Raw genomic sequence first — 20560 nt, 5'->3', positions numbered from 1 at the left:
GCCTCTGGGTGTCAGAACCTCTGGATGTTAGTGTGTCTAGGTGTCAGGACCTCTGGGTGTCAGTGCCTCTGGGTGTCAGAACCTCTGGATGTTAGTGTGTCTAGGTGTCAGGACCTCTGGGTGTCAGTGCCTCTGGGTGTCAGGACCTCTCGGTGTCAGTGCCTCTGGGTGTCAGTGCCTCTGGGTGTCAGGACCTCTCGGTGTCAGGACCTCTCGGTGTCAGTGCCTCTGGGTGTCAGGACCTCTGGGAGTCAGTGTCTCTCGGTGTCATGACCTTTGGGTGTCAGGACCTCTGGGTATTAGTGCTTCTTGGTATCAGGAACTCTGGGTGTCAGGACCACTGGGTGTCAGGATCTCTTGGTGTCAGGACCTCTGGGTGTTAGTGTCTCTGGGTGTCAGGACCTCTGGGTGTCAGGACCTCTTGCTGTCAGGACCTCTGGGTGTCAGGACCTCTTGGTATCAGGACCTTTGGGTGTCAGGAACTCTGGGTGTTAGGACCTCTGGGTGTCAGGACCTCTGGGTGTCAGTGCCTCTGGGTGTCAGGACCTCTGGGTGTCAGGACCTCTTGCTGTCAGTGCCTCTGGGTGTCAGGACCTCTGGGTGTCAGGACCTCTGGGTGTCAGGACCTCTGGGTGTCAGTGCCTCTGGGTGTCAGGACCTCTGGGTGTCAGGACCTCTGGGTGTCAGGACCTCTTGGTATCAGGACCTCTGGGTGTCACTGCCTCTGGGTGTCAGGAACTCTGGGTGTCAGGACCTCTGGGTGTCAGGATCTCTGGGTGTCAGGACCTCTGGGTGTTAGCGTCTCTATGTGTCAGGACCTCTGGGTGTCAGGACCTCTGGGTGTTAGTGTCTCTATGTGTCAGGACCTCTGGGTGTCAGGACCTCTGGGTGTCAGTGCCTCTGGGTTTCAGGACCTCTGGGTGTCAGGACTTCTGGGTGTCAGTGCCTCTGGGTGTCAGGACCTCTGGGTGTTAGTGTCTCTATGTGTCAGGACCTCTGGGTATCAGGACCTCTGGGTGTCAGGACTTCTGGGTGTCAGGACCTCTGGGTGTTAGTGTCTCTAGGTGTCAGGACCACTGGGTGTCAGGAGCTCTGGTTGTCAGTGCCTCTGGGCGTGAGGACCTCTGGGTGTTAGTGCCTCTTGGTATCAGGACCTCTGGGTGTCAGGACCTCTGGGTGTCAGTGCCTCTGGGCGTGAGGACCTCTGGGTGTTAGTGTCTCTACGTGTAAGGACCTTTGGGTGTCACTGCCTCTGGGTGTCAGTGCCTCTTGTTATCAGGACCTCTAGGTGTCAGGATCTCTGGGTGTCAGGACCTTTGGGTTTCAGGACCTTTGGGTGTCAGTGCCTCTGGGTGTCAGGGCCTCTGGGTGTCAGGACCTCTGGGTGTCAGGACCTCTTGGTATCAGGACCTCTGGGTGTCAGGACCTCTGGGTGTCATTGCCTCTGGGTGTCAGGACCTCTGGGTGTCAGGACCTCTGGGTGTTAGTGTCTCTGTGTGTCAGGACCTCTGGGTGTCAGTGCCTCTGGGTGTCAGGACGTCTGGGTGTCAGTGCCTCTGGGTGTCAGGACCTCTGGGTGGCAGTACCTCTGGGTGTCAGTGCCTCTGGGTGTCAGGACCTCTGGGTGGCAGTACCTCTGGGTGTCAGGACCTCTAGGTGTCAGGACCTCTGGGTGGCAGTACCTCTGGGTGTCAGGACCTCTGGGTGTTAGTGTCTCTAGGTGTAAGGACCTTTGGGTGTCAGTGCCTCTTGTTATCAGGACCTCTAGGTGTCAGGATCTCTGTGTGTCAGGACCTTTGGGTGTCAGTGCCTCTGGGTGTCAGGGCCTCTGGGTGTCAGGACCTCTGGGTGTCAGGACCTCTTGGTATCAGGAACTCTGGGTGTCAGGACCTCTGGGTGTCAGGACCTCTGGGTGTCAGGACCTCTGGGTGTTAGTGTCTCTGTGTGTCAGGACCTCTGGGTGTCAGTGCCTCTGGGTGTCAGGACGTCTGGGTGTCAGTGCCTCTGGGTGTCAGGACCTCTGGGTGTCAGTGCCTCTGGGTGTCAGGACCTCTGGGTGGCAGTACCTCTGGGTGTCAGGACCTCTGGGTGTTAGTGTCTCTAGATTTCAGGACCTCTGGGTGTCAGGACCTCTGGGTGTCAGGACCACTGGGTGTTAGGACCACTGGGTGTCAGGACCTCTGGGTATCAGTGCCTCTTGGTATCAGGACCTCTGGGTGTCAGGACCACTGGGTGTTAGGACCACTGGGTGTCATGACCTCTGGGTATCAGTGCCTCTTGGTATTAGGACCTCTGGGTGTCAGGACCTCTGGGTGTCAGTGCCTCTTGGTATCAGGACCTCTGGTGTCAGGACCTCTGGGTGTCAGTGCCTCTTGGTATCAGGACCTCTGGGTGTCAGTGCCTCTTGGTATCAGGACCTCAGGGTGTCAGGAACTCTGGGTGTTAGGACTTCTGGGTGTCAGGACCACTGGGTCTCAGGACCTCTGGGTATCAGGACCTCTGGATGTCAGGACCTCTGGGTGTCAGTGCCTCTTGGTATCAGGACCTCTGGGTGTCAGGACCTCTAGGTGTCAGGACCTCTGGGTGGCAGTACCTCTGGGTGTCAGGACCTCTGGGTGTTAGTGTCTCTAGGTGTAAGGACCTTTGGGTGTCAGTGCCTCTTGTTATCAGGACCTCTAGGTGTCAGGATCTCTGTGTGTCAGGACCTTTGGGTGTCAGTGCCTCTGGGTGTCAGGGCCTCTGGGTGTCAGGACCTCTGGGTGTCAGGACCTCTGGGTGTCAGGACCTCTTGGTATCAGGACCTCTGGGTGTCAGGACCTCTGGGTGTCAGGACCTCTGGGTGTCAGTGCCTCTGGGTGTCAGGACCTCTGGGTGTTAGTGTCTCTGTGTGTCAGGACCTCTGGGTGTCAGTGCCTCTGGGTGTCAGGACGTCTGGGTGTCAGTGCCTCTGGGTGTCAGGACCTCTGGGTGTCAGTGCCTCTGGGTGTCAGGACCTCTGGGTGGCAGTACCTCTGGGTGTCAGGACCTCTGGGTGTTAGTGTCTCTAGATTTCAGGACCTCTGGGTGTCAGGACCTCTGGGTGTCAGGACCACTGGGTGTTAGGACCACTGGGTGTCAGGACCTCTGGGTATCAGTGCCTCTTGGTATCAGGACCTCTGGGTGTCAGGACCACTGGGTGTTAGGACCACTGGGTGTCATGACCTCTGGGTATCAGTGCCTCTTGGTATTAGGACCTCTGGGTGTCAGGACCTCTGGGTGTCAGTGCCTCTTGGTATCAGGACCTCTGGTGTCAGGACCTCTGGGTGTCAGTGCCTCTTGGTATCAGGACCTCTGGGTGTCAGTGCCTCTTGGTATCAGGACCTCAGGGTGTCAGGAACTCTGGGTGTTAGGACTTCTGGGTGTCAGGACCACTGGGTCTCAGGACCTCTGGGTATCAGGACCTCTGGATGTCAGGACCTCTGGGTGTCAGTGCCTCTTGGTATCAGGACCTCTGGGTGTCAGGACCTCTAGGTGTCAGGACCTCTGGGTGTCAGGACCACTGGGTGTTAGGACCACTTTGATATCAGGACCACTGGGTGTCAGGACCTCTGGGTGTCAGTGCCTCTTGGTATCAGGACCTCTAGGTGTCAGGACCTCTAGGTGTCAGGACCTCTGGGTGTCATTGCCTCTTGTTATCAGGACCTCTGGGTGTCAGGACCTCTGGGTGTCAGTGCCTCTTGGTATCAGGACCTCTGGGTGTCAGGACCTCTGGGTGTCAGTGCCTCTGGGCGTCAAGACCTCTGGGTGGCAGGATCTCTGGGTGTCAGAATCTCTGGGTGTCAGGACCTTTGGGTGTCAGTGCCTCTGGGTGTCAGAATCTCTGGGTGTCAGGATCTCTGGGTGTCAGAATCTCTGGGTGTCAGGATCTCTGGGTGTCAGGACCTCTTGGTTTTAGTGCCTCTGGGTGACAGGATCTCTGGGTGTCAGGATCTCTGGGTGTCAGGACCTTTGGGTGTCAGGACCTCTGGGTGTCAGGACCTCTGGGTGGCAGGATCTCTGGGTGTCAGGATCTCTGGGTGTCAGGACCTTTGGGTGTCATTGCCTCTGGGTGTCAGGATCTCTGGGTGTCAGGACCTCTGGGTGTCAGTGCCTCTGGGTGTCAGGACCACTGGGTGTTAGTGTCTCTAGGTGTCAGTGCCTCTGGGTGTCAGGACCTCTGGGTGTTAGTCCCTCTGGGTGTCAGTGCCTCTTGTTATCAAGACCTCTTGGTGTCAGGACCTCTGGGTGTCTGGACCTTTGGGTGTTAGTGCCTCTGGGTGTCAGGACCTCTGGGTGTCAGGACCGCTGGGTGTCAGTGCCTCTGGGTGTCAGGACCTCTGGGTGTTAGTGTCTCTAGATTTCAGGACCTCTGGGTGTCAGGACCTCTGGGTGTCAGTGCCTCTGGGTGTCAGGACCTCTGGGTGTTAGTGTGTCTAGGTGTCAGGACTGCTCGGTGTCAGTGCCTCTGGGTGTCAAGACCTCTGGGTGTCAGGACCTCTGGATGTCAGGACCACTGGGTGTTAGGACCACTGGATGTCAGGACCTTTGGGTGTCAGTGCCTCTTGGTATCAGGACCTCTGGGTGTCAGTGCCTCTTGGTATCAGGACCTCTGGATGTCAGGACCTCTGGTTGTCAAGAGCACTGTGTGTTAGGATCACTGGGTGTTAGGACCACTAGGTGTCATTTCCTCTGGGTGTCAGGACCTCTGGGTGTCAGTGCCTCTGGGTGTCAGGACCTCTGGGTGTTAGTGTCTCTAGGTGTCAGGACCTCTGGATGTCAGGACCTCTGGGTGTCAGTGCCTCTGGGTGTCAGGACCTCTGGGTGTTAGTGTCTCTATGTGTCAGGACCTTTGGGTGTCAGTGCCTCTGGGTGTCAGGACCACTGAGTGTCAGGACCTCTGGGTGTCAGGACCTCTGGATGTCAGGACCTCTGGGTGTCAGGACCTCTGGGTGTCAGTGTCCCTGTGTGTCAGTGCCCCTGGGTGTCAGGACCTCTGGGTGTCAGTGCTTCTTGGTATCAGGACCTCTGGGTGTCAGTGCCTCTTGGTATCAGGACCTCTGGGTGTCAGGACCACTGGATGTCAGGACTACTGGATGTTAGTGCCTCTGGGTGTCAGGACCTCTGGGTGTTAGTGTCTCTAGATGTCAGGACCTCTGGGTGTCAGGACCTCTGGGTGTCAGTGCTTCTGGGTGTCAGGACCTCTGGGTGTCTGGACCTCTGGGTGTCAGGACCTCTCGGTGTCAGTGCCTCTGGGTGTCAGGACCTCTGGGTGTCAGTGCTTCTTGGTATCAGGACCTCTGGGTGTCAAGACCACTGGGTGTCAGGACCTCTGTGTGTCAGGACCACTGGGTGTTAGAATCACTGGATGTCAGGACCTCTAGGTGTCAGTGCCTCTTGGTTTCAGAACCTCTGGGTGTCAGGACCTCTAGGTGTCAGGACCTCTGGGTGTCAGTGCCTCTGGGTGTCAGGACCTCTGGGTGTCAGTGCCTCTGGGTGTCAGGACCTCTGGGTGTTAGTGTCTCTGTGTGTCAGGACCTCTGGGTGTCAGTGCCTCTGGGTGTCAGGACGTCTGGGTGTCAGTGCCTCTGGGTGTCAGGACCTCTGGGTGGCAGTGCCTCTTGTTATCAGGACCTCTGGGTGTCAGGACCTCTGGGTGTCAGGACCTTTGGGTGTTAGTGCCTCTGGGTGTCAGGACCTCTGGATGTCAGGACCTCTGGGTGTCAGTGCCTCTGGGTGTCAGAACCTCTGGATGTTAGTGTGTCTAGGTGTCAGGACCTCTGGGTGTCAGTGCCTCTGGGTGTCAGAACCTCTGGATGTTAGTGTGTCTAGGTGTCAGGACCTCTGGGTGTCAGTGCCTCTGGGTGTCAGGACCTCTCGGTGTCAGTGCCTCTGGGTGTCAGTGCCTCTGGGTGTCAGGACCTCTCGGTGTCAGGACCTCTCGGTGTCAGTGCCTCTGGGTGTCAGGACCTCTGGGAGTCAGTGTCTCTCGGTGTCATGACCTTTGGGTGTCAGGACCTCTGGGTATTAGTGCTTCTTGGTATCAGGAACTCTGGGTGTCAGGACCACTGGGTGTCAGGATCTCTTGGTGTCAGGACCTCTGGGTGTTAGTGTCTCTGGGTGTCAGGACCTCTGGGTGTCAGGACCTCTTGCTGTCAGGACCTCTGGGTGTCAGGACCTCTTGGTATCAGGACCTTTGGGTGTCAGGAACTCTGGGTGTTAGGACCTCTGGGTGTCAGGACCTCTGGGTGTCAGTGCCTCTGGGTGTCAGGACCTCTGGGTGTCAGGACCTCTTGCTGTCAGTGCCTCTGGGTGTCAGGACCTCTGGGTGTCAGGACCTCTGGGTGTCAGGACCTCTGGGTGTCAGTGCCTCTGGGTGTCAGGACCTCTGGGTGTCAGGACCTCTTGGTATCAGGACCTCTGGGTGTCACTGCCTCTGGGTGTCAGGAACTCTGGGTGTCAGGACCTCTGGGTGTCAGGATCTCTGGGTGTCAGGACCTCTGGGTGTTAGCGTCTCTATGTGTCAGGACCTCTGGGTGTCAGGACCTCTGGGTGTTAGTGTCTCTATGTGTCAGGACCTCTGGGTGTCAGGACCTCTGGGTGTCAGTGCCTCTGGGTTTCAGGACCTCTGGGTGTCAGGACTTCTGGGTGTCAGTGCCTCTGGGTGTCAGGACCTCTGGGTGTTAGTGTCTCTATGTGTCAGGACCTCTGGGTATCAGGACCTCTGGGTGTCAGGACTTCTGGGTGTCAGGACCTCTGGGTGTTAGTGTCTCTAGGTGTCAGGACCACTGGGTGTCAGGAGCTCTGGTTGTCAGTGCCTCTGGGCGTGAGGACCTCTGGGTGTTAGTGCCTCTTGGTATCAGGACCTCTGGGTGTCAGGACCTCTGGGTGTCAGTGCCTCTGGGCGTGAGGACCTCTGGGTGTTAGTGTCTCTACGTGTAAGGACCTTTGGGTGTCACTGCCTCTGGGTGTCAGTGCCTCTTGTTATCAGGACCTCTAGGTGTCAGGATCTCTGGGTGTCAGGACCTTTGGGTTTCAGGACCTTTGGGTGTCAGTGCCTCTGGGTGTCAGGGCCTCTGGGTGTCAGGACCTCTGGGTGTCAGGACCTCTTGGTATCAGGACCTCTGGGTGTCAGGACCTCTGGGTGTCATTGCCTCTGGGTGTCAGGACCTCTGGGTGTCAGGACCTCTGGGTGTTAGTGTCTCTGTGTGTCAGGACCTCTGGGTGTCAGTGCCTCTGGGTGTCAGGACGTCTGGGTGTCAGTGCCTCTGGGTGTCAGGACCTCTGGGTGGCAGTACCTCTGGGTGTCAGTGCCTCTGGGTGTCAGGACCTCTGGGTGGCAGTACCTCTGGGTGTCAGGACCTCTAGGTGTCAGGACCTCTGGGTGGCAGTACCTCTGGGTGTCAGGACCTCTGGGTGTTAGTGTCTCTAGGTGTAAGGACCTTTGGGTGTCAGTGCCTCTTGTTATCAGGACCTCTAGGTGTCAGGATCTCTGTGTGTCAGGACCTTTGGGTGTCAGTGCCTCTGGGTGTCAGGGCCTCTGGGTGTCAGGACCTCTGGGTGTCAGGACCTCTTGGTATCAGGAACTCTGGGTGTCAGGACCTCTGGGTGTCAGGACCTCTGGGTGTCAGGACCTCTGGGTGTTAGTGTCTCTGTGTGTCAGGACCTCTGGGTGTCAGTGCCTCTGGGTGTCAGGACGTCTGGGTGTCAGTGCCTCTGGGTGTCAGGACCTCTGGGTGTCAGTGCCTCTGGGTGTCAGGACCTCTGGGTGGCAGTACCTCTGGGTGTCAGGACCTCTGGGTGTTAGTGTCTCTAGATTTCAGGACCTCTGGGTGTCAGGACCTCTGGGTGTCAGGACCACTGGGTGTTAGGACCACTGGGTGTCAGGACCTCTGGGTATCAGTGCCTCTTGGTATCAGGACCTCTGGGTGTCAGGACCACTGGGTGTTAGGACCACTGGGTGTCATGACCTCTGGGTATCAGTGCCTCTTGGTATTAGGACCTCTGGGTGTCAGGACCTCTGGGTGTCAGTGCCTCTTGGTATCAGGACCTCTGGTGTCAGGACCTCTGGGTGTCAGTGCCTCTTGGTATCAGGACCTCTGGGTGTCAGTGCCTCTTGGTATCAGGACCTCAGGGTGTCAGGAACTCTGGGTGTTAGGACTTCTGGGTGTCAGGACCACTGGGTCTCAGGACCTCTGGGTATCAGGACCTCTGGATGTCAGGACCTCTGGGTGTCAGTGCCTCTTGGTATCAGGACCTCTGGGTGTCAGGACCTCTAGGTGTCAGGACCTCTGGGTGGCAGTACCTCTGGGTGTCAGGACCTCTGGGTGTTAGTGTCTCTAGGTGTAAGGACCTTTGGGTGTCAGTGCCTCTTGTTATCAGGACCTCTAGGTGTCAGGATCTCTGTGTGTCAGGACCTTTGGGTGTCAGTGCCTCTGGGTGTCAGGGCCTCTGGGTGTCAGGACCTCTGGGTGTCAGGACCTCTGGGTGTCAGGACCTCTTGGTATCAGGACCTCTGGGTGTCAGGACCTCTGGGTGTCAGGACCTCTGGGTGTCAGTGCCTCTGGGTGTCAGGACCTCTGGGTGTTAGTGTCTCTGTGTGTCAGGACCTCTGGGTGTCAGTGCCTCTGGGTGTCAGGACGTCTGGGTGTCAGTGCCTCTGGGTGTCAGGACCTCTGGGTGTCAGTGCCTCTGGGTGTCAGGACCTCTGGGTGGCAGTACCTCTGGGTGTCAGGACCTCTGGGTGTTAGTGTCTCTAGATTTCAGGACCTCTGGGTGTCAGGACCTCTGGGTGTCAGGACCACTGGGTGTTAGGACCACTGGGTGTCAGGACCTCTGGGTATCAGTGCCTCTTGGTATCAGGACCTCTGGGTGTCAGGACCACTGGGTGTTAGGACCACTGGGTGTCATGACCTCTGGGTATCAGTGCCTCTTGGTATTAGGACCTCTGGGTGTCAGGACCTCTGGGTGTCAGTGCCTCTTGGTATCAGGACCTCTGGTGTCAGGACCTCTGGGTGTCAGTGCCTCTTGGTATCAGGACCTCTGGGTGTCAGTGCCTCTTGGTATCAGGACCTCAGGGTGTCAGGAACTCTGGGTGTTAGGACTTCTGGGTGTCAGGACCACTGGGTCTCAGGACCTCTGGGTATCAGGACCTCTGGATGTCAGGACCTCTGGGTGTCAGTGCCTCTTGGTATCAGGACCTCTGGGTGTCAGGACCTCTAGGTGTCAGGACCTCTGGGTGTCAGGACCACTGGGTGTTAGGACCACTTTGATATCAGGACCACTGGGTGTCAGGACCTCTGGGTGTCAGTGCCTCTTGGTATCAGGACCTCTAGGTGTCAGGACCTCTAGGTGTCAGGACCTCTGGGTGTCATTGCCTCTTGTTATCAGGACCTCTGGGTGTCAGGACCTCTGGGTGTCAGTGCCTCTTGGTATCAGGACCTCTGGGTGTCAGGACCTCTGGGTGTCAGTGCCTCTGGGCGTCAAGACCTCTGGGTGGCAGGATCTCTGGGTGTCAGAATCTCTGGGTGTCAGGACCTTTGGGTGTCAGTGCCTCTGGGTGTCAGAATCTCTGGGTGTCAGGATCTCTGGGTGTCAGAATCTCTGGGTGTCAGGATCTCTGGGTGTCAGGACCTCTTGGTTTTAGTGCCTCTGGGTGACAGGATCTCTGGGTGTCAGGATCTCTGGGTGTCAGGACCTTTGGGTGTCAGGACCTCTGGGTGTCAGGACCTCTGGGTGGCAGGATCTCTGGGTGTCAGGATCTCTGGGTGTCAGGACCTTTGGGTGTCATTGCCTCTGGGTGTCAGGATCTCTGGGTGTCAGGACCTCTGGGTGTCAGTGCCTCTGGGTGTCAGGACCACTGGGTGTTAGTGTCTCTAGGTGTCAGTGCCTCTGGGTGTCAGGACCTCTGGGTGTTAGTCCCTCTGGGTGTCAGTGCCTCTTGTTATCAAGACCTCTTGGTGTCAGGACCTCTGGGTGTCTGGACCTTTGGGTGTTAGTGCCTCTGGGTGTCAGGACCTCTGGGTGTCAGGACCGCTGGGTGTCAGTGCCTCTGGGTGTCAGGACCTCTGGGTGTTAGTGTCTCTAGATTTCAGGACCTCTGGGTGTCAGGACCTCTGGGTGTCAGTGCCTCTGGGTGTCAGGACCTCTGGGTGTTAGTGTGTCTAGGTGTCAGGACTGCTCGGTGTCAGTGCCTCTGGGTGTCAAGACCTCTGGGTGTCAGGACCTCTGGATGTCAGGACCACTGGGTGTTAGGACCACTGGATGTCAGGACCTTTGGGTGTCAGTGCCTCTTGGTATCAGGACCTCTGGGTGTCAGTGCCTCTTGGTATCAGGACCTCTGGATGTCAGGACCTCTGGTTGTCAAGAGCACTGTGTGTTAGGATCACTGGGTGTTAGGACCACTAGGTGTCATTTCCTCTGGGTGTCAGGACCTCTGGGTGTCAGTGCCTCTGGGTGTCAGGACCTCTGGGTGTTAGTGTCTCTAGGTGTCAGGACCTCTGGATGTCAGGACCTCTGGGTGTCAGTGCCTCTGGGTGTCAGGACCTCTGGGTGTTAGTGTCTCTATGTGTCAGGACCTTTGGGTGTCAGTGCCTCTGGGTGTCAGGACCACTGAGTGTCAGGACCTCTGGGTGTCAGGACCTCTGGATGTCAGGACCTCTGGGTGTCAGGACCTCTGGGTGTCAGTGTCCCTGTGTGTCAGTGCCCCTGGGTGTCAGGACCTCTGGGTGTCAGTGCTTCTTGGTATCAGGACCTCTGGGTGTCAGTGCCTCTTGGTATCAGGACCTCTGGGTGTCAGGACCACTGGATGTCAGGACTACTGGATGTTAGTGCCTCTGGGTGTCAGGACCTCTGGGTGTTAGTGTCTCTAGATGTCAGGACCTCTGGGTGTCAGGACCTCTGGGTGTCAGTGCTTCTGGGTGTCAGGACCTCTGGGTGTCTGGACCTCTGGGTGTCAGGACCTCTCGGTGTCAGTGCCTCTGGGTGTCAGGACCTCTGGGTGTCAGTGCTTCTTGGTATCAGGACCTCTGGGTGTCAAGACCACTGGGTGTCAGGACCTCTGTGTGTCAGGACCACTGGGTGTTAGAATCACTGGATGTCAGGACCTCTAGGTGTCAGTGCCTCTTGGTTTCAGAACCTCTGGGTGTCAGGACCTCTAGGTGTCAGGACCTCTGGGTGTCAGTGCCTCTGGGTGTCAGGACTTCTGGGTGTTAGTGCCTCTGGGTGTCAGGACTTCTGGGTGTTAGTGTCTCTAGGTGTCAGGACCTCTCGGTGTCAGGACCTTTGGGTGTCAGTGCCTCTGGGTGTCAGGACCTCTGGGTGTCAGGATCTCTGGGTGTCAGGACCTCTGGGTGTCAGGACCTCTGGGTGTCAGTGCCTCTGGGTGTCAGGACTTCTGGGTGTTAGTGTCTCTAGGTGTCAGGACCTCTCGGTGTCAGGACCTTTGGGTGTCAGGACCTCTAGGTGTCAGGACCTCTGGGTGTCAGTGCCTCTGGGTATCAGGGCCTCTAGGTGTCAGGACCTCTGGGTGTCAGGACCTCTAGGTGTCAGGACCTCTGGGTGTCAGTGCCTCTGGGTGTCAGGACTTCTGGGTGTTAGTGTCTCTAGGTGTCAGGACCTCTCGGTGTCAGGACCTTTGGGTGTCAGTGCCTCTGGGTGTCAGGACCTCTGGGTGTCAGGACCACTGGGTGTCAGGACTTCTGGGTATCAGTGTCTCTTGGTATCAGGACCTCTGGGTGTCAGTGCCTCTTGGTATCAGGACCACTGGGTGTCAGGACCTTAGGTTGTTAGTGCCTCTGGGTGTCAGGATCTCTGGGTGTCAATGCCTCTGGGTGTCAGGACCTCTGGGTGTCAGGATCTCTGGGTGTCAGGACCTCTGGGTGTCAGTGCCTCTTGGTATTAGGACCCCTGGGTGTCAGGACCTCTGGGTGTCAGGACCTCTGGGTGTTAGTATCTCTATGTGTCAGGACCTCTGGGTGTCAGGACCTCTGGGTGTCAGGATCTCTGGGTGTCTGGACCTCTGTGTTTTAGGACCACTGGGTGTCAGGATCTCTGGGTATCAGGATCTCTGGGAGTCAGGACCTCTGCGTGTCAGGACCTCTGGGTGTCATGACTTCTGGGTGTTAGGACCACTGGGTGTCAGGATCTCTGGGTGTCAGGATCTCTGGGTGTCAGTGTCTCTTGGTATCAGGACCTCTGGGTGTCAGGATCTCTGGGTGTCAGGACCTCTGGGTGTTAGTGTCTCTATGTGTCAGGACCTCTGGGTGTCAGGACCTCTGGGTGTCAGGACCTCTGTGTGTTAGTGTCTCTATGTGTCAGGACCTCTGGGTGTCAGGATCTCTGGGTGTCAGGATCTCTGGGTGTCAGCACCTCTGGGTGTTAGGACCTCTGGGTGTTAGGACCTCTGGATGTCAGGACCTCTGGGTGTTAGGACCTCTGGGTGTCAGGACCTCTAGGTGTCAGGACCTCTGGGTGTCAGGACCTCTGGGTGTCAATGCCTCTGGGTGTCAGGACCTCTGGGTGTTAGTGTCTCTAGGTGTCAGGACCTCTGGGTGTCAGGACCTCTGGGTGTCAATGCCTCTGGGTGTCAGGACCTCTGGGTGTTAGTGTCTCTAGGTATCATTGTCTCTGTGTGTCGGGACCTCTGGGTGTTAGTGTCTGTAGGTGTCTGGACCTCTCGGTGTCAGGACCTTTGGGTGTCAGTGCCTCTGGGTGTCAGGACCTTTGGATGTCCGGACCTCTGGTTGTCAGTGCCTCTGGGTATCAGGACCTCTGGGTGTCAGGACCACTTCAGGACCACTGGGTGTCAGGACCACTGGGTTTTAGGACCTCTGGGTGTCAGGACCACTGGGTGTCCGGATCTCTGGTTGTCAGGACCTATGGGTTTTAGGATCTCTGGGTGTCAGGACCACTGGGTGTCAGGACCTCTGGGTGTTAGGACTTCTGGGTGTCCGGACCTCTGGGTGTCAGGACCTCTGGGTGTTAGGACCACTGGGTCTTAGTGTCTCTAGGTGTCAGGACCTCTGGGTGTCAGGACCTCTAGGTGTCAGGACCTCTGGGTGTCAGTGCCTCTGGGTGTCAGGACCTCTGGGTGTTAGTGTCTCTAGGTGTCAGGACCTCTCGGTGTCAGGACCTTTGGGTGTCACTGCCTCTGGGTGTCAGGACCTCTGGGTGTCAGGACCACTGGGTGTCAGGACCTCTGGGTGTCAGGATCTCTGGGTGTCAGTGCCTCTGGGTGTCAGGATCTCTGGGTGTCAATGCCTCTGGGTGTCAGGACCTCTGGTTGTCAGGATCTCTGGGTGTCAGTGCCTCTGGGTGTCAGGATCTCTGGGTGTCAATGCCTCTGGGTGTCAGGACCTCTGGGTGTCAGGATCTCTGGGTGTCAGGACCACTGGGTGTCAGGACCTCTGGGTGTCAGGATCTCTGGGTGTCAGTGCCTCTGGGTGTCAGGATCTCTGGGTATCAGTGTCTCTTGGTATCAGGACCTCTGGGTGTCAGGAACTCTGGCTGTCAGTGCCTCTGGGTGTCAGGATCTCTGGGTGTCAATGCCTCTGGGTGTCAGGACCTCTGGGTGTCAGGATCTCTGGGTGTCAGGACCTCTGGGTGTCAGTGCCTCTTGGTATTAGGACCCCTGGGTGTCAGGACCTCTGGGTGTCAGGACCTCTGGGTGTTAGTGTCTCTATGTGTCAGGACCTCTGGGTGTCAGGACCTCTGGGTGTCAGGACCTCTGGGTGTTAGTGTCTCTATGTGTCAGGACCTCTGGGTGTCAGGACCTCTGGGTGTCAGGATCTCTGGGTGTCTGGACCTCTGGGTTTTAGGACCACTGTGTGTCAGGATCTCTGGGTATCAGGATCTCTGGGAGTCAGGACCTCTGGGTGTCAGGACCTCTGGGTGTCAGGACTTCTGGGTGTTAGGACCACTGGGTGTCAGGATCTCTGGGTGTCAGGATCTCTGGGTATTAGGACCACTGGGTGTCAGGATCTCTGGGTGTCAGTGCCTCTTGGTATCAGGACCTCTGGGTGTCAAGATCTCTGGGTGTCAGGACCTCTGGGTGTCAGGACCTCTGGGTGTTAGTGTCTCTATGTTTCAGGACCTCTGGGTGTCTGTGCCTCTGGGTGTCAGGACCTCTGGGTGTTAGTGTCTCTATGTGTCAGGACCTCTGGGTGTCAGGATCTCTGGGTGTCAGGATCTCTGGGTGTCAGCACCTCTGGGTGTTAGGACCTCTGGGTGTTAGGACCTCTGGATGTCAGGACCTCTGGGTGTTAGGACCTCTGGGTGTCAGGACCTCTAGGTGTCAGGACCTCTGGGTGTCAGGACCTCTGGGTGTCAATGCCTCTGGGTGTCAGGACCTCTGGGTGTTAGTGTCTCTAGGTGTCAGGACCTCTGGGTGTCAGGACCTCTGGGTGTCAGGACCTCTGGGTGTCAGGACCTCTGGGTGTTAGTGTCTCTATGTTTCAGGACCTCTGGGTGTCTGTGCCTCTGGGTGTCAGGACCTCTGGGTGTTAGTGTCTCTATGTGTCAGGACCTCTGGGTGTCAGGATCTCTGGGTGTCAGGATCTCTGGGTGTCAGCACCTCTGGGTGTTAGGACCTCTGGGTGTCAGGACCTCTGGATGTCAGGACCTCTGGGTGTTAGGACCTCTGGGTGTCAGGACCTCTAGGTGTCAGGACCTCTGGGTGTCAGGACCTCTGGGTGTCAATGCCTCTGGGTGTCAGGACCTCTGGGTGTTAGTGTCTCTAGGTGTCAGGACCTCTGGGTGTCAGGACCTCTGGGTGTCAGGACCTCTGGGTGTCAATGCCTCTGTGTGTCGGGACCTCTGGGTGTTAGTGTCTGTAGGTGTCTGGACCTCTCGGTGTAAGGACCTTTGGGTGTCAGTGCCTCTGGGTGTCAGGACCTTTGGATGTCCGGACCTCTGGTTGTCAGTGCCTCTGGGTATCAGGACCTCTGGGTGTCAGGACCACGTCAGGACCACGGGGTGTCAGGACCACTGGGTGTTAGGACCACTGGGTGTCAGTACCACTGGGTGTCCGGATCTCTGGTTGTCAGGACCTATGGGTTTTAGGATCTCTGGGTGTCAGGACCACTGGGTGTCAGGACCTCTGGGTGTTAGGACTTCTGGGTGTCCGGACCTCTGGGTGTCAGGACCTCTGGGTGTTAGGACCACTGGGTCTTAGTGTCTCTAGGTGTCAGGACCTCTGGGTGTCAGTGCCTCTTTGTATCAGGACCTCTGGGTGTCAGGACCTCTGGGTATCAAGACCACTGGGTGTTAGGACCACTGGATGTCAGGACCTCTGGGTGTCAGGACCACTGGGTGTTAGGACCACTGGATGTCAGGACCTCTACGTGTTATTGCCTCTTGGTATCAGGACCTCTGGTTGTCAGGACCTCTGGGTGTCAGTGCCTCTGGGTGTCAGGACCTCTGGGTGTTAGTGTCTCTAGGTGTCAGGAGCTTTCGGTGTCAGGACCTTTGGGTGTCATTGCCTCTGGGTGTTAGGACTTCTGGGTGTCAGGACCTCTGGGTGTCAGTGCCTCTTGGTATCAGGACCTCTGGGTTTCAGTGCCTCTTGGTATCCGGACCTCTGGGTTTCATGACCTCTGGGTGTCAGGACCTCTGGGTGTTAGGACCTCTGGGTGTCAGGATCTCTGGGTGTCAGGACCTCTGAGTGTCAGGATCTCTGGGTGTCTGGACCTCTTGGTTTTAGGACCACTGGGTGTCAGAATCTCTGGGTGTTACTACCACTGGGTGTCAGGATCTCTGGGTATCAGGATCTCTGGGTGTCAGGACCTCTGGGTGTCAGGACCTCTGGGTGTCAGGACTTCTGGGTGTCGGGATCTCTGGGTATTAGGACCACTGGGTGTCAGATTCTCTGGGTGTCAGGATCTCTGGGTATTAGGACCACTGGGTGTCAGGATCTCTGGGTGTCAGTGCCTCTTGGTATCAGGACCTCTGGGTGTCAGGACCTCTCGGTGTCAGGACCTCTGGGTGTCAGGACCTCTGGGTGTTAGTGTCTCTGGGTGTCAGGACCTCTGGGTGTCAGGACCTCTGGGTGTTAGTGTCTCTATGTGTCAGGACCTCTGGGTGTCAGGACCTCTGGGTGTTAGTGTCTCTATGTGTTAGGACCTCTGGATGTCAGGACCTCTGGGTGTCAGGACCTCTGGGTGTCAGTGCCTCTGGGTGTCAGGATCTCTGGGTGTCAGGATCTCTGGGTGTCAGGACCTCTGGGTGTCAGGACCTCTGGGTGTCAGTGCCTCTGGGTGTCAGGATCTCTGGGTGTCAGGACCTCTGGGTGTCAGTGCCTCTGGGTGTCAGGACCTCTGGATGTCAGGACCTCTGGGTGTCAGGACCTCTGGGTGTCAGTGCCTCTGGGTGTCAGGATCTCTGGGTGTCAGGATCTCTGGGTGTCAGGATCTCTGGGTGTCAGTGCCTCTTGGTATCAGGTCCTCTGGGTGTCAGTGCCTCTTGGTATCCGGACCTCTGGGTGTCAGGACCTCTGGGTGTTAGGACCTCTGGGTGTCAGGATCTCTGGGTGTTAGGACCTCTGGGTGTCAGGATCTCTGGGTGTTAGGACCTCTGGGTGTCAGGACCTCTGGGTGTCAGGACCTCTGGGTGTCAGGATCTCTGGGTGTCTGGACCTCTGGGTGTCAGGACCTCTGGGTGTTAGGACCTCTGGGTGTCAGGATCTCTGGGTGTTAGGACCTCTGGGTGTCAGGATCTCTGGGTGTCAGGATCTCTGGGTGTCTGGACCTCTGGGTGTCAGGACCTCTGGGTGTTAGGACCTCTGGGTGTCAGGACCTCTGGATGTCAGGACCTCTGGGTGTCAGGATCTCTGGGTGTCAGTGCCTCTGGGTGTCAGGACCACTGGGTGTCAGGATCTCTGGGTATCAGGATCTCTTGGTGTTAGGACTTCTGGGTGTCATTGACGCTGGACTGGATTTCATATATTGGTTTATTTTTTAACAGGTGCAAAAATTGGGCCCAAACCACCAACAGCAGGAGCCGTCCCGGGACAGCCAGGCCCCGAAGGGGAAAGCATGTTTTCCAAAATCCTCCCTGGAGGTGCAGCTGAACAAGCAGGCAAACTGACTGAGGGTAAGGAGCAGCAGCAGCAGCACAGAGGGTGTCAGGAGGTGCAGGAGGGGAATATTCCTCAGTACGCACTCACATGACAATAGGACACGCATGTCGTGTGTATGATGTATGATGCATGGAGCAATGTGTGTATGATGTATGATATTGGCCTATGTGCCCCCGGCGCTCCAGCTGCTCACTTGGATGTCAGACTAGGGCTGTGTGCACACAACGTCTTTTTCAGGCTCCAAAGTCTGCTGAATAAGCGCTAAATAAATGCAAAAAAGAATAAATGTACAGTATATCACAAAAGTGAGTACACCCCTCACTTGTAAATATTTTATGATCTGGTTTGGTGTGACGACACTGAAGATCTGACACTTTGATACAATGCAAACCACAAAGCTCCGCTTTTATTCCTTATTACATTAGAAATGGCCGGGCATAAACCCTCGTCCCTCATCTGCCCTGAGTATTGTGCTCGTGATATTCATTCATATACATTCACTCAGCGACACGCCGGGTGCCCTCATTCACTCGACAGGACAGGACAATCTGTCCTCATAGCACAAGTCACCAACATGTTTCACCGCACGTGCGGCGTCCTCAGGGGCTGGAGCACCGGTGAAGATGGCTGCCAGTCACACAGCCTTATATACACTATAGCCATTGTGTATAGAGCTCAACCAATGGGAGCACTGGCAATGACCTACATATACAAGTCACCAACATGTTTCACCGCACGTGCGGCGTCCTCAGGGGCTGGAGCACCGGTGAAGATGGCTGCCAGTCACACAGCCTTGTATACACTATAGCCATTGTGTATAGAGCTCAACCAATGGGAGCACTGGCAATGACCTACATATACAAGTCACCAACATGTTTCACCGCACGTGCGGCGTCCTCAGGGGCTGGAGCACCAGTGAAGATGGCTGCCAGTCACACAGCCTTATATACACTATAGCCATTGTGTATAGAGCTGAACCAATGGGAGCACTGGCAGTGACCTAAATATACAAGTCACCAACATGTTTCACCGCACGTGCGGCGTCCTCAGGGGCTGGAGCACCGGTGAAGATGGCTGCCAGTCACACAGCCTTATATACACTATAGCCATTGTGTATAGAGCTGAACCAATGGGAGCACTGGCAGTGACCTAAATATACAAGTCACCAACATGTTTCACCGCACGTGCGGCGTCCTCAGGGGCTGGAGCACCGGTGAAGATGGCTGCCAGTCACACAGCCTTATATACACTATAGCCATTGTGTATAGAGCTGAACCAATGGGAGCACTGGCAGTGACCTAAATATACAAGTCCCCAACATGTTTCACCGCACGTGCGGCGTCCTCAGGGGCTGGAGCACCGGTGAAGATGGCTGCCAGTCACACAGCCTTATATACACTATAGCCATTGTGTATAGAGCTCAACCAATGGGAGCACTGGCAATGACCTACATATACAAGTCACCAACATGTTTCACCGCATGTGCGGCGTCCTCAGGGGCTGGAGCACCGGTGAAGATGGCTGCCAGTCACACAGCCTTGTATACACTATAGCCATTGTGTATAGAGCTGAACCAATGGGAGCACTGGCAGTGACCTAAATATACAAGTCCCCAATAAAGCATCTCCAAGCGTCAACCATATGAGATGCCTGCCACTATTGGGGCATCGGGGCTCATTTCTCATCTAGTTGTGATGGACGGGGGTTGCTGATTGCCGCGTTCTTTTGGTGCAGTTTATTGGTGACTTATGGGGAAATCATAGCTGAGTTTTGTGGTTTGCTAGTGAGGGCTTTTCTGGGGTCTCCCCTCTCAGGCCATTGTTTTCCTCTCAGTTTGGACAATGTACAGTAGTCGGTGTGCTGCTTGTATAACAGTGTACATAACACACAGCCATTAATATCTAAACCGCTGGCAACAAAAAGTGAGTACACCCCTAAGTGAAAATGGACAAATTGTGCCCAAAGTGTGAATATTTTGTGTGCCCGCCATTATTTTCTTACCTCTCCTGGGCATGGAGGTCACTAGAGCGTCACCGGTGGCCACTGGAGTCCTCTTCCCTCCTCCATGACGACGTCACTGAGCTGGTGGATGTTAGAGACCTTGTGCTCCTCCATCTAACGACTGAGGAGGCACCACAGATGCTCCATAGGGTTTTGGTCTGGAGACGTGCCTGGCCAGTCCAGTACCTTTACCCTCAGTTTCTCTACAAGACTGTGGTGGTCTTGGAGTTGTTTGGGGTCGTTATCCTGTTGGGATTCTGCCCTGTGGCCCAGTTTCCGGAAGGAGGGGATCCTGCTCTGCTTCAGTATGTCACAGTACGTGTTCACATTCATGATTCCCTCAATGAACTGTAACCCCCCACAGCCAGCAACAGTCATGCAGCTCCAAACCATGACACTCCCACCACCATGCTTCACTGTAGGCAGGACACTCTTGTCTTTGTGCTCCTCACCTGGTGACGCCACATGCGCTTGACACTATCTGAACCAAATCAGTTTATCTTGGTGTCCCCAGACCTCAGGGTGAGGTTCCAGTAATCCATGTCCTTAGTCTGCTTGTTTTCAGCACAGGGTTTGCAGCTTTCTTCTGTACAATCTTTAGAAGAGGCTCCTTCTGGGATGACAGCCATGCAGAGCAATGTGATGCAGCGTGCAGAGGCGTATGGTCTGATCACTGACAGGCGGACCCCCCACCCCTGTAACCTCTGCAGCAATGTGTATGGTCTGAGCACTGACAGGCGGACCCCCCACCCCTGTAACCTCTGCAGTAATGTGTATGGTCTGAGCACTGACAGGCGGACCCCCCACCCCTGTAACCTCTGCAGCAATGTGTATGGTCTGAGCACTGACAGGCGGACCCCCCACCCCTGTAACCTCTGCAGCAATGTGTATGGTCTGAGCACTGACAGGCGGACCCTCCACCCCTGTAACCTCTGCAGTAATGTGTATGATCTGAGCACTGACAGGCGGACCCCCCACCCCTGTAACCTCTGCAGTAATGTGTATGGTCTGAGCACTGACAGGCGGACCCCCCACCCCTGTAACCTCTGCAGCAATGTGTATGGTCTGAGCACTGACAGGCGGACCCCCCACCCCTGTAACCTCTGCAGCAATGTGTATAGTCTGAGCACTGACAGGCGGACCCCCCACCCCTGTAACCTCTGCAGCAATGTGTATGGTCTGAGCACTGACAGGCGGACCCCCCACCCCTGTAACCTCTGCAGCAATGTGTATGGTCTGAGCACTGACAGGCGGAACCCCCAACCCTTTAACCTCTGCAGCAATGTGTATGGTCTGAGCACTGACAGGCAGACCCCCCACCCCTGTAACCTCTGCAGTAATGTGTATGGTCTGAGCACTGACAGGCGGACCCCCCACCCCTGTAACCTCTGCAGCAATGTGTATGTTCTGAGCACTGACAGGCGGACCCCCCACCCCTGTAACGTCTGCAGCAATGTGTATGGTCTGATC

General features: G+C 56.4%; 1 protein-coding gene across 2 annotated transcripts in view; it reads left to right on the top strand.

The window, feature by feature from the left end:
- Nucleotides 1-20560, top strand: part of BSN (bassoon presynaptic cytomatrix protein) — a 518262-nt gene that overhangs the window by 432809 nt on the left and 64893 nt on the right. For both annotated transcript variants that reach the window (XR_012247824.1, XM_073645231.1), the window contains exon 9: nt 16975-17103. Coding sequence is in view for 1 of the 2 variants with exons in the window: in XM_073645231.1 (XP_073501332.1) it covers nt 16975-17103 (129 nt within the window). In the remaining variant the exon portion in view is untranslated. The remainder of the gene's footprint in view (nt 1-16974; nt 17104-20560) is intronic.

This window comes from Phyllobates terribilis, unplaced genomic scaffold (assembly GCF_046119375.1).
Source record: "Phyllobates terribilis strain yellow unplaced genomic scaffold, ASM4611937v1 Scaffold_8__6_contigs__length_399053987, whole genome shotgun sequence".
NCBI lineage: Eukaryota > Metazoa > Chordata > Amphibia > Anura > Dendrobatidae > Phyllobates > Phyllobates terribilis.
Note: the sequence above shows the minus strand (reverse complement) of the source record. Positions and strands in the feature narration are given on the sequence as shown.